This window comes from Sminthopsis crassicaudata, chromosome 2 (assembly GCF_048593235.1).
Source record: "Sminthopsis crassicaudata isolate SCR6 chromosome 2, ASM4859323v1, whole genome shotgun sequence".
In the NCBI taxonomy this organism is placed as follows: Eukaryota; Metazoa; Chordata; class Mammalia; order Dasyuromorphia; family Dasyuridae; genus Sminthopsis; species Sminthopsis crassicaudata.
This window is the reverse complement of record NC_133618.1, coordinates 624,125,449-624,139,115: the sequence shown is the minus strand read 5'-3', so window position 1 is coordinate 624,139,115 and position 13,667 is coordinate 624,125,449. Positions and strand designations below refer to the sequence as shown.

General features: G+C 39.7%; 1 protein-coding gene across 2 annotated transcripts in view; it reads right to left on the bottom strand.

Moving 5' to 3' along the window:
- Positions 1-8,573, bottom strand: part of FUOM (fucose mutarotase) — a 40,175-nt gene extending 31,602 nt beyond the window's left edge. The window contains exons 1-2 of one of the 2 annotated variants that reach the window (XM_074296289.1): positions 8,416-8,573; positions 5,342-5,410 (exon numbers count right to left, since the gene is read on the bottom strand). In XM_074296289.1, coding sequence (XP_074152390.1) covers positions 5,342-5,410; positions 8,416-8,500 — 154 coding nt within the window. In that variant the 5' untranslated portion in view covers positions 8,501-8,573. Of the gene's footprint in view, positions 1-5,341; positions 5,413-5,519; positions 5,613-8,415 lie in introns of those variants that run through there. The other variant, XM_074296290.1, reaches the window with a different exon arrangement.
- Positions 8,574-13,667: the final 5,094 nt, after the last annotated feature.

Below are 13,667 nucleotides of genomic sequence, written 5' to 3'. Positions count from 1 at the left end.
TTTGCTTTTTGTGCAGTGAATATATAACATATAACAGCATAACATGCTGTTAAAAGATTTAGTAGAATTCCATTTTATCATGTATTAAATCTACCCCCAGCATCCATTAAATGCTTAGTAGTTTTATAAACTATGCTGAGGTCTAAGATGCAAGGAAAGGAGAGGAAAGGCCCTACTCTCAAGGAGCTTCTTCTTCTTCTACATTTTTTTTTAGCAATTATGTAATACATTTTCAGATTAGTCATTTTGTACAATAATACTTAAAGAAAAGAAAAAAAACATGAAAGTGAAAAATAGCATGCTTCAGTTTATATTTAATCAATATCAGTGCTTGTTTTGGAGGTGGACAATATGTTTCATCATTAATCCTTTGGGATTGTTTTGGATCCTTGTATTCCTGAGAATAACTGAGTTAGTCACAGTTCTTCACAGAACAACAACATTTAACTTTTAAAAATTTAAATGATATGGTAATTGATGCATACAAGCTTATCAATGGTAGTGCTTTATTATCTATGATACCATTTATCATAATATAGTTGCTCTATTTATCTCTTTTAATTAAATCTATTTTTAGCTTTGGCTGTCTGATATCATATCAGATTTTTTTTTAAATTTGCTAGGACATAATTCTACTTCAGCCCTTTATGTTAACTCTATGTGTATCTCTCATTTTTAAATTTGTTTCTTGTAAGCAACATATTGTTGAATTCTAATTTTTAATCCATTTTGCTATGTATCCCTTTCCATTTTATGGGTGAATTCATCTCATTCATTTAAAAGTTATAATTACCATTCATGGATTTCCCTCCATCCTATTTTTCCTCATTATTGTCCTTCTCAGACTCTTTTTACTCTATTTCTCTTCTAATTTACTTCTAACCACTAGCTCCCTATTTTTCACCATTTTAAAGAACTCTCCTCTATCCTCTCCCCTTATCCTCCTTTTCCTTGTTGAACCGGATGGGATTCTGATTGTTTCCCCCAGCCCAATAATAAACCATGGGTCTCATTAGAACAATGAACAGCATATTCTGTAACCACATCATTAGGCTAGCATAACTATTGTCACAAAATATAACAAAGAAACCAGCCAATAACAAAGTAGCACTAACAGGGATGCAGAACAGAACACTAGACTACAATCTCAGTAAATCTTTCCCCCAACACAACTGCCTGTGCAGTTCTTTTTTGCTGTCTTTGGATGAACTTATGCTAATTATAATATCATTATCATACATAAATATTGCTAAGTGGACGTTTTTGTATGTATTTTGGGCAATCACCCATGCAGTTCTACCAAAGCTTTCAGAACTCCCCAAGTTGACAAACTCTTGTGATCACAGAATTTACATGGTTTGTGACGTAATTAATAGTGCTTGTCTTGCTTTGCTGGGTGGCTGACTCCTTCAGGGAACTTGGCCTGAGTGTATAAATGTCATTAAAATGCCTTTGCTTGGATTGAAGACTGTCTGAACCTGAATTCTTCAGAAGCTGCACCAGGACACATATCTGATGCCCACCATACCCTTTCCTTTTCTTATTTCCCCATCCACCTAAATTTTTATCTATACAACTTTCTATGTCCTGCCCAATTCTGTTCTGTCACTCTTATTTCTTTATAAATTTAGAAGATTTATACCCTTCTAGATGTATATGATGTTCTTTCTTTAACTCAGATCTGATAAAAGCAGAGTTCCAGAAATACCAGTCTTTCCTCTCAAGCCTCAATTGATTGAGATAATTTTTTGCCTTTTTTTTTTTTTACACAATTTTGCTTTTTAGAATCAACACATCATAGCCAGTTCTTTCTCAATCTTTCTATGAAACTACTGAATTACTAATGACAATCTTAAGGATATGGTTTATATTTCCACATATAAAAAGTTAATAGTTTGTCCTTATTGAATGCCTTGTAATAAGTTTTTGATGTTGACCTTACATTTCTCCTGAATCTTCTGTATCAAATTTTCTATTAAATTCTGGTCTTGCAACAAAATCCTGAAAGTCTGTCAATTCATTAATAAATACTTTTTTCTCATTTAGGATTATAATTGCTAGGTAAGTTATTTTAGGCCACATCCTCACTTCTTTTGCTCTTTGATATATAGTGTTCTAAGACTTGTGATCTTTTAGTGTAGTGGCTACTAGGTTTTGTGTGATTCTAATTGTGTCTCTGTAGTATTTGAATTTTTTTTCTTGTTGATTGTAATATCTTCTCCTTAGCCTAGAGTTTGGAGAACTTGGCTATGATATTACTATAAGTTCTCATCCTGGGATCTCTTTTAGTAGTGACTGATAGGTTTTTTTTTTCAATTTCTACTTTTCCCTCTTTTTCTAAAACTTTGGGGCAATTTTCTTTGTTTCTTATATTATTATATCAAGATTTTTTTTTGATTACAGCCTTCAGGTAATCTGATTATTCTTATGTGTTTTTTTTCTTTTTGATCTATTTTCTAGAGCTATTGTTTTTCTCATGTTTCTCAGTATCTTCTATTTTTTCATTTTTATTTTGTTATTTCTTGGTCTCATAACCTCCTTGACTTCCCCTTGCCCAATTCTAATTTTCAAGTTGTTTTCTTCCTTAAGATTTTGGATCTCCTGTCTATAATTAGTTGACTTTTTTTGGTTTTCTTGTTTTTTCTAATTTGACTTAAAAAAATACTTTTAAATTTTTTTGTTTTTTGGGGAGGTGACCATTTGATGTTACTCTTAGGGGTAGGAAAGACTTTTTTTTCTTCAGCATCCTCCTGTGTAAAGGAGCCCTGGTCTTCTCTATTCCCATTGTTGTCGATGGTTTAGTTCTTTCTCCTTTGCTAGCTCATTTTTACATTGGATTGTTTTGTTTTTGTGTTAGCATCTCTACCCACACTGGTTCTATACTCACTGGGAGTATGCTGGTTCCTTCACATCTTTAGTCATAGCTGCGTCTAGGCAACACAAATGAGCACTGCATGCATTGGCAGGAAGGAGTCCTTCATTGTCTTCTTTCCTATACACACACACACACACACACACACACACACACACACATATGTTTGTGAGATGAGAATTCCTGTGGCTGAGGCTGAGGCTACTTCCCAACCCAACTACCCCAGGGCTTGTTGTTTGTTGTTTAGCAGGGACAACCTAGAGGTCTTTGCTCTTCACCCTGGTAGAATCTCCACCTAGGGGTCCTTTCTCAAGCATTCTCCAGACACCCCAGGAGGACCATTGTAATGCCCAAACTCTTTTTCTTTTTGCTGCTCTATATTCACCCTAAGGTACTATTTTGTCTTATTTGTGGAAGAAATCTGGGGAAAGCTTGGAATTCTATGGTCTATTCTGCTATCTGCCCAGAATCCCCTCCTAGTTTGAAGCTGTCTTCATATCTGCTCATTTCTAGATATCAGCTAATTATTCCTAGGCACTCTTCTCTAGTGAATAGAGGGTAACCCTGGAGTCACAATGATTGGGGCTTAGAAGCAACCTCTTTTACATACTGGCTATGTGACCCTGGATGGGTCACAACTTCTCAGTGCCCTCAGTGAACTCTGTAAGCCAATAAACTGGAAAGAAGACAATAACCTGCACTGATACAGAGTGAGAAGACTTCCTTTATCAGTCTAGATTAGTATCTGCTCTGGAGAACTCAGATGTTAAGCAGTAGAGGGGATTTTCTCAACCTGGAGCTTCCTTTCCTGATGAAATCATACTGACTGAAACCTTTGACTGAAAAATATGCATATAGACATAGCCAGAACTCTGGAAGGTCATCTTCTCAGTGCTCTGCCTTAGAATGAGATAGCAATTCATCCAAATTGCATAGCATTTTATCTTTAGAAAGCACATATGCTTACAAATGCTTGATATATATATGAATGACCTCAACTGATCTTTGGGCTCATAGGAAAAAATGAGTAATATCCCTTAAATGTAATTTAGCTATTAGCTAACTTTTATATAATGCTTTAAGGTTCACAAAGCACTATACATGTCATCCCATTTGGTTTTCAAAACAATCCTGTGTGATGGGTGCTATTATTTTTATTATTTTTTTAATTTTTAACTTAGTATTTATTTTTAGCATTTTTCTTTTTAAATTTTGAGTTCCACATTCTCTTCTCCCTCCCTCCCCATTGAGAAGGCAAGCAATATGTTAATTATACATATTATGAGATAGGTGTTATTATTATTCCCTTTTTACATTTGAGGAAACTGAGGCACACAGAAGTTAAGTCCCTTGCCCAGAGGCACAGAGTAAATATTTGAGGCCATATTTGAACTTAGGTCTTCCTGATTCTTATTAGGATTAAAGTTTTAGAATTGAGAAGTATTTCAAAGGACATCTAGATGAACCCTTGTACTCTGTCTCTGTCTCTCTCTCTCTCTTTGTCTGTCTCTCTATCTCTGTCTGTCTTGTCTCTTCTGTCTCCCTGTTTCTCTCTGTCTTTGTCTCTCTTTGTCTCTCTCTGTCTCTCTCTGTCTCTTTCTGTCTCTTCTGTCTCCCTGTTTCTCTCTCTGTATGTCTCTATCTCTGTCTCTTTCTCTCTCTTTGTCTCTCTCTCTCTGTCTCTCTCTCTGTGTGTCTCCCTGTTTCTCTCTCTATCTCTCTTTCTTTGTCTCTCTCTCTCTGTGTCTCTATCTGTATGTCTCTGTCTCTCTCTGTGTCTCTGTCTCTGTCTCTCTCTGTGTCTCTGTCTCTGTCTCTGACTGTCTCTCTGTCTGTCTCTGTCTCTGTCTCTGTCTCTGTCTCTGTCTCTGTCTCTGTCTCTGTCTCTCTCTCTCACACACACACACACACACACACAGAGTATTTAAACAACTTATACAAAATCACACCAATAGTAAGTGTCAGATCCAAGGCTTGAGGCTGAGATCTTAAGCCCAGCACTCTAATGATAGCTAATAAATGGCAATTAAAACTAGAACCCACTGCTTATTTTAATATGCCACTTTTCTGAGATGCTCTGAGGTCTGTGATGCTTTGCCATATGATATCATTTACTCCTCACAGCAAAGCTGTAACTTAGGTATTACTATTATCCCCTTTTACAGATGAGGAAACTGAGGCTTAAAGGACTTGCCCAGGAATTGCACAGCTAACAAGTGCCTGAAGCAGGATTTCCTGACTCCAATACAGCCCTCTCTCTAGCCTGCCACAGATGTTTCTCTCTGACCCATTTCTTCTGATATCACATTCATTTTCTTGCATACGGCTAAGCATCTTAAAGAGATGAAAAACCTTCCACTGTAGCTGACAGCAAATCTGAAACCTTACTCCTGAAGGATAAGGTGATTTTTTTTTTCATTTTGATCCTTGTCTATCTGGGGATGGGATGGGAAGAAAGCAGGGACTCACCATCTGCTCTGTCTTCCACAGGGCCACACCGACATATGGAAGAAGTAGGAAAATTGGCATCTGCAAGAACTGAAAAAGGCAGGAGGTGTTAAATCATCATTACCAGCCCCAACAAAAACAATAGCCAAGATCAGAGGAGCATCAGTTTAGAGCCAAAAGGAATCTTGGAGACCATCCTTCCATTTTGTAGATGAGAAAACTGAGAGCCAGAAGGTAGTGTCTTGCCCAAGGTCACTTATGTAGTAAGTAGAAGAGTTGGTAGCTGAACACAGATCCTCAGGCCAAATGCAGCACTCTTGTCACTGTGCAATACAAATACAAATGGAATACAAAACCATACTGTGCAATAGCTGGCTGGTGGGTACATGACTACTTAAAGACCAAACAGAAATTAGAGGTCCCCTATGCGCAGGTCCTCTCAATTAGGAAAGGCAGCAAAATAAAGGACTTGTATCAATCAATCAATAGCAAACTAATCAAGCATTGTGCTAATCACTGGGGATATAAAAATTAAAAAAAAAAGTTTTTGTTTTTGTTTTTGTTTTTTATAAAATCCCTGCCATCAAAGAGTATACACTCTAACAGGAGATATAACAAGTGTATACAAAGATCTATTTCATAATAGATACATATAAAATAGTTATAAGGTAACAATATTAATAGTTAAAAGTATCAAGAAGGTTCCCCTACAGAAGGAGGAGCTTAAGCAGAGTCTTGAAGGAAACCAGAGACTCAGATCATCAAATATTTGGGACAGCAACAGTCACCATGGATGACTCATAGAGCTTATTGCAAAAGTAATATGGAAGAAGATTAGGAAGGAATGAAAGAAGGAAGGAAGGACCTGGAAAGGAAGAGCTTTGAAAGCTCTCGGAGGTTTGCCATTAGAGTTTATGGAAGGGATGTATGGAGGTGGGTTCCATAATCAATCGTGAGACTGAAAATTAACACTTTGGAAGATGAATGGAGGATTGACTTGTTGGGGTACCAGAGTGTAGGTCAAGGTGTTGTTTCTGAAAGGATTCAGGCTCAAAACATCTCCAAATCAAGCAAGGGCTTTTACTTGGAATACCTCAGGGGCCTCTTCTTTAAGGGATAGGAGCAATCCCAGCAGAGTCAGGTGAGAGTTTAAAAAGAGAAGGAAAAGTAAAGAAAAATGAAAAACTGAGAATTGAGCTGAACAGGAAAATTAAATGATTTGAGGAAATTTTGCATATTTTGGACCATCTCAGAAAAGGCCCAACGATTAGATTAATATATGCATGGAAAAGGTAAAAGATCTTTTTGTTCTGATGAGGTCTATGAGAGGGAAAGTGAAAGGATTACTGGGGCTGGGGCAGCAGCTAAGATTCCATCAAAGTGAAGTGGGGAGAGATTTGAGGAATCAAGAACAACTGACATTTCCTAGCAGGCAAAAATTAATAAGGGCCTGAACTAGTTATTGTATGAGAGGAGAGGAGATGACATATACAAGAGACTGGAAACAGAAATAAGATTTGACAACCAATTGAATACTGGCAAAGAGTTAGAATGACTCACCAAAGTGGTCAAATTGGGTAAATGGAAGGATGGTGGTACCCTCCATAGCAACAGGGGAGTTTGGAAAAGGGTGAATTTTTTGGGGGGAAGATAATTAAATCTGTTTTGGCCAAACTAAATTCGATGTGTCTTGGGAGCTAAATTTTTGGGGACGTCAAAAGAAGAAAGATTTAGCCACAGATTGTACAAAAAAACCCCAATAACATGTAAAAGAGAAGATCATTACTATTGTTCAATTCAAAAAGCAATTTTTTCCCCTAGCCAGACACTAGACTTTGGAAATACAAAGACAAAAATAAAACAGTCCCCACTATCTAAGAGTTTATGTTCTCCTCCCACAAATGGGGAAGAAAAACTGATACATCAATATAAATGGTTCATCTAGACTGAATAATGCTGGAAATGCAAGGGTCATTGAAATTACTGTACCCATTTATTAGAGCACAAACTGATGCTAATAAGTGTAATGAGCCAATGCCCAAAGTCACAGGGTGTGGTAGTGACAGAACTGGGATTGCAATGTAGCTCCTGGCCAGTGCTCTTACCTCCAGGTCTTGCTACAAGGACACTTTGGCAAGGGGAGTTTGCAAAAACACTTCCCCAAACATAGAAGAATGAATTTTTTTTTTTAAGGGGGATAGGGAGTCAATATAGCAGTCAGTTTTAAAATGTTGAAAAAAATTGACTTGCAATAGTCAATTTTCATTTATTTATTTATTTATTTGTTTGTTTGTTTATTTGTTTGTTTATTTTTTTTTCCATCTTAACAGTCAACTAGATCTCCCAGGGGTTGATCAGCCACACAATTAAACATCAGAAGAAGTGAAAATGTCCCTCTATCTACTTTATCACATAGAGCTGAGGTAACCCTAGAAAGTCCAGAGGGCTGGTTATGAACATTAGCATCTTGTTCTCTCTCTCTCTCTCTCTCTCTCTCTCTCTCTCTCTCTCTCTCTCTCTCTCTCTCTCTCTCTCTCTCTCTCTCTCTCTCTCTCTCTCTCTCTCTCTCTCTCTTCTCTCTCTCTCTCATATCAAATCTTGCCTAAGATGGCCTAGGAAAGCTCACTCTTCAAAGGAATCTTTGCCAAGAAGTTTTTATGAATGTGGGCTTTCAAATAATGCGAATTGATGTATTTATACCGGCTTGGGTTCTTTTCTTGGAGAATAGAAGGAAATGTAGAGAGGAGGAAAATCCGAGGTCCTCAGAGAACTCCTTAGAGGGCCGGAACCCCAAAGCTTTCTCTTTTGGGGGGAATCCAACTGAGATTCAGATAGCCCGAGGCTGCTTTGCTCGCAGGCAGAAGGAAGCCTAGGGCCCAGTCACCTGACTTCCTGTCCTAGAGTCCACCTGAGCTGTCCAGAGATCTAGGGGGAGGGGAGGTCCCGAAGGACCGCGCAGAGGAGAGGAGGGGGTGGCAGAATGTGGGGGTGAATGTCAGGGACTGAGAAGTGAACACTTCATCGCTGGAGGGGACCCCGGGAGCGCGCCCCGGCTATCCGTCCCCCACACAGAGGTCCGACTTCGGGGTTCTTACCAATCTCATCTCCGTGCCCCATCTTCGCCAGGGCGAAGAGCAGCTCGGGGGAGAGCAGCTCGGGGATTCCCTTCAGCATTACCATGGTCCCGGGCCACGCAGGGCCGACCACCTGCGGCTTGTCCACAGAGACAGGTTGGGGGTGGGGAGTGGGCGGATCTTCGGGAATTGAAGGAAAAGGTTTCACTTTCGGAGGGGAGGGGCGGTGAGACGTAAAAAAAAAAAAAAAAAAAAAAAAAAAGAAGCCCTGGTCTGGCGGACCTCCCGTCTAACGTACCCGGCCCCAAGTACCACCAGCCCTCACGCGTGGCTTTGCCCTTGCCCACAGGATAGAGCAAACCCCGACCTCTCGGGGCAATCCGAGGCCTCCCTGCTATCCGCAGCCGGACAGGGGCCATCCTGACTGGCACTCAGTATATGTGGGATTCAAAGAATCGCGGAAAGCCAGAGCGGGGAAGGGGCCTCTAACCAGAGCGTCTGTCCTACGCCTTCAGTTTGCAGGAAAAGGATCTGACGCTTAGAGATCCTTCTGCCTAAGGGCACACGCGTAATATGTGTGTCAGAAGCAAGATTTGAACCGAGAACCATGACTTCTACTCCAGTTAGTCAACACTGGAACTTCTGTGTCGTTTGCCTCCTAATCCAACATCCCGTCCACTACATCAGGATTTCTTTTGCGACGGCAGTCCACGGGGCTGCCTGCTCCCAACCAATCCACTGGGGGGAGGGAAGGGGATGTCAAATGCTTACTCTACCCCCTGAGTCCTGGAAATCCAGCCATGTCCCCAAATCAGTCTGACTCCCAATCCAGCTCCTTCCCTCCCACCTGAATAATGGAGGTCTCTGAAATCTCTTGGACAAATATAAAACGTTCAGTTTTCACCGTTATTTCTAATTTCCAAGGCAGCGCTAGGCCTTGGAGTTACAGTAAATAACTTCATTTTTTCTATTTCCTCACTTATAAAATGAAGGGATTGGACTAATTACCTTCTAAAGTCCTTACAAATCTAAATCATAGAGAGACCGTGTTGCACAGATTAAAGCAAGGAAGTCTTGGTTTTCAAGTTTCACTTAGATGTAGACCAATGGGGCCAAATCCAAATTGAAGGGTTTGTGTGAGCATAGGGGAGGAGGGAAGTATCACTAAATTTTACATAAAGATCACTGAAGGTGCCATTGACCTAGAAACTACATATTAACATTATCCAAATGCTAGCGTATTTTTATTTTGTTAAATATTTCCCTTTTGTCTTAAAAGCATCATATCCTGTATTTAATACCTCTTCTCTAGATAAGTAGGGCTAGAAATTGCCAGAAAGGTGCAGATTGATTAGTACCATTAGCTGGAGTTTCCTCATGAGAAGTTCCCCATACCATTGAAATCACAGGATTAATCTCTTTTCCTATAATTTGTGATTTCATTAGTATAAATCTTCCCTCATCCAAAACAGTTTTGAAACCAAGCTGAAGATGCAGCCAAATTGATCTTGCAATGAGTGCCATCAACTACGCTGTCTTCATACTAGTTCACTGGCCAAAGATTGCATTCTGGCCATTACCTTTGACCCAGCATGGCCTCCATGCCTTGATTAATCAATCAATTAAAAAAATCACAGATTAATCAATTGTCCACTATGTACCAGGTACCATACTAGACACATCAGACAAAAGTAGAGGAAATAAAACAAACATGATCTTCAAACTACTTACATGGAAGTTAACAAGTACATAAAAAGATGAGACTTTGGAGTAGGACTTTAGTGGAAAAAATATATCTTTTATTATTCTAAAAATCCTGAGTTTTGACTCTGCCCCTAGAAGTCTACTAGCTTCTCCAAGAAATTAAGTAAAGGAAAGCAAACATGAAATGTTTACACTGAGTGCAGAGAGCTGTTGATCCTTGGAATTCCAGGACTTTGTACCATGGGAATTCAATTTGAGATATAGCTTGTAGTGATGGCTGATGAGATCTTTTCCAATTCTAAATTTCTGGTATTCTGTGACTTGTTCTAGCCTGTTAAAGTGGAGGAAATCTGAGTCACTTGGCACTGGAAACCAAGCAGCAACTGGTATCTGGTGTTCAGGGAGAGCCAGGGCAGCTGGGGAGTATTTTTGTGCGAATGGAACCCCAGAAATAGTTGTGGGATACAACAAATTCAATTACACGAATTTAATAAGCATTTCTTAAGTTCTTACTTAATGCTAGGGGTTGGAGGATAATGAGCTATCTCTGTCCTTAAGAAGGTTTAATCTATTTGGGTTGGTTTGACTATATATATCATCAGGATAAGAATTATACTCCAAAAGATGCTTTTTTATTGCTATTCAGTTATGTCCAACTTTTCATGACCTCATCTGAGTTGTCTTTTTTTTTTTTTTTTTTTTTTTTTTTTTTTTAACAAAGACACTGGAGTGTTTTCCATTTATCTTCCAGCTCATTTTACAGATATGGAAACTGAAGTAAACAGAGTTAAATGACTTGTCCAAGATCCTACAGCTAGTAAGTGTCTGAGGCCTCATTTGAACTCCTAACTTCAGATTCAGTGCTCTATCCATTTTGCCACTTAACTACAAAGTTCTGTGAGAAGTTGGGGAAGAGAGTTAACCTGGAAGAAGAGAAGAGAAAAGACTTAGAATGTAAGCTCCCTGAGATCAGATACTATTTTTATTTGTCTTTATATTCCCAATACTTACCTGTATTAGAGGCCCATGAGTTATGAGCCATCTGAGCTTCATTCTCTCTGTACTGGGTCACTGTGTGGCTTGATCCTGTCATCCTAGACTGGAAAAAATCAGTCTGGCAAAGATTCAGGCTCCCCAGACCTTTGGTAATTTTCTATATTGACCTTTGATCATAATTGTAATATTCATTCACCTAAAAACATGAAAGAATAAAAGAAAAGAACAAAGACCCATATCCAGAGTCGATGTGCTGGCCCTGGATTTAATGGGGTTTTTCATTACACATCATCACACCTATCTAGAAGCAGGGCCCAGAGCCTAGAGCACCCTGTGCATGTGCTATAAATGGAGCTCCCACTGGCCAGGAGATTCAGTCATTTGCCTACATTCTTAAAGGCAAACAGTTACAGCAGTGGACAGAACACTAGATTTGGAGAAAGGAAGACCTGAGTGAGTTCAAATCTAGTCTCAAAAACTTACTAGCTATGTGACTGTGCTCTCAGCCTCAGTTTCCCTATCTGCAAAATGAGAATAACAATAGCACCTTCTTAACTGTGTTGTTGTAAGAATATTATTTGCAAAGTACTTTGCAACCCATAAGGCACTATACAAATGTCAGCTATTTTTTTCAGGGGTAAAATTTGAATCTCAGACCTCTGAATCTAAAGTCTGCTCTTTCCACTCTACTCATGACCAAGCTTTCTTCTAGTTTACTCATCACAGTACTCTATACTCAGAACCGTTTTTATTTATCCATAAGAGCAAATTGTTCAACAAGGTTGAAATTATCATCTTTCCTTCATGGGGAAAGGATAGTCTATTGCTGTCCTTTCCAGAGTCAAGAGATACCTCTGGCTAAAATTTCTTCTGTTATTATTAGAGTGTTTATTAGAGTTATTAGAGTGGCTCCTTCCCCTCCCTCTAACAGTAAAAGGAAATTAGAAAATAAAGAGGGAAATTTGGGTGATTTATAAACAAAAAATATATAGTTAGAAATACAAGTATCCATAGAAACAACTATAAACTTTAATGGCTATTTCCAGCCTTGGGAGACTTACAATACTGCAGATAGTACTTTCCCATTCCTAGTCACTGGCTGCCATCTTGTGGCCGCAGCAAATAATGGCCAACAGGAATCCTACAGAGCAACATTTCAATATAGGAAAACAATTGAGATTCCTTCCTGCCCCAAGTACTTCATTTTATAGGTGAAGAAATGAGGGGAGAGAAAAGATCCTAGTTTGGTTCCCTCAAAGTCACAGAAGAAGGTCACAGGGAGATGGGATGATCTTCAAGGTCACTTCTTGTCCTTCCATTTCATTATCTAGGTGGGGCCACGTGGTCTTGTTGAGGTAACTTCTATGGGATCTCAGTTCCTCCTTTATAAAATGAAGACCGGGGGCCAGCGATCCTGAGTCTGTAGTCGGCTCTAAATCTTCAGTCTGCCTTTTGATTCCTAAACCAGTGCTGTTTCTAGCAGAACTCTAACCCCTTCTGGCCCAGCTTTACTTCCACAGGACACCTAGGTTTCCATCTAGGAGAGTTGTTTTCAATTGTCCCTGAAAGCAGAGATTGTTCTATTTGCTTGTATTTAATTACTTAATGCCTCACACATTTAAGTGCTTAATGAATGCTTTCTCTCTCTCTCTCTCTCTCTCTCTCTCTCTCTCTCTCTCTCTCTCTCTCTCTCTCTCTCTCTCTCTCTCTCTCTCTCTCTTCTCTGTCTCTCTCTCTCTCTCTCTGTCTCTTTATAGATAGATAGATAGATAGATAGATAGATATAGATATAGATATAGATATAGATATAGATATAAATGATGGGGTGCAGCTTCTAGGAAAAATATAGCAGTATTCTTCAGGCCCCCTGACCTTAGGAGTGCTATTGTTCTAACAGTCTGTCAATGATCCTAACGTCTCCTGGTCTTAGGAATATTTCTTTTAGTCCTACAAACATTGCTGACTGCTAAATAACAATCTATTGGTTAGTGATAACAGGGTTTCTGAGACAAATGGTGAGGTGCAGACTTCATGACAAGCCTCTGACTTAATGCTTGACCCAGAAAGAAATCCACAAATTATCACCAAGAGAAGACATCCTTGAAAGTCGCCAGAAAAGGTCTGTGTTTGTTCGGGGGAGGGTCAATCAGACTGGGCGCAGACTGAGGGCAGACAGCCAGAGCAAGACAGGCAGCTCACACAGCTCAGACCGGAGGGGGAGGGGTGTGATCTCTGCCGTTTCTGTGAAAGGGCTTTTGCCCCAGTGTGGATGCTCCGTCTTGGCAGCAAGCCAGGAGCAGCAGAGAGGGTGTAAACACCAGAGGGGAAGATTAAAACCCCAGAAAGCCAGCGTCTCTCAGAGCCTGGCCACCCCCAACCCCCACTTGGACTGACTTGGTGCGTTCTCAGAGCCTCAGAGCGCAAACTCAGTACAGTCCTTGCTGTTCTGTTAGTGGCTCTCTGCTGCCCTACCCCCAGTCTGTAGAGGAAGCCCATTAATAACATCCAGCCCTATCCCCCGCAAAACAGACCAATTGTTTCTCTTGTCAGTTTGTTTTCTTTGATTCCTACTC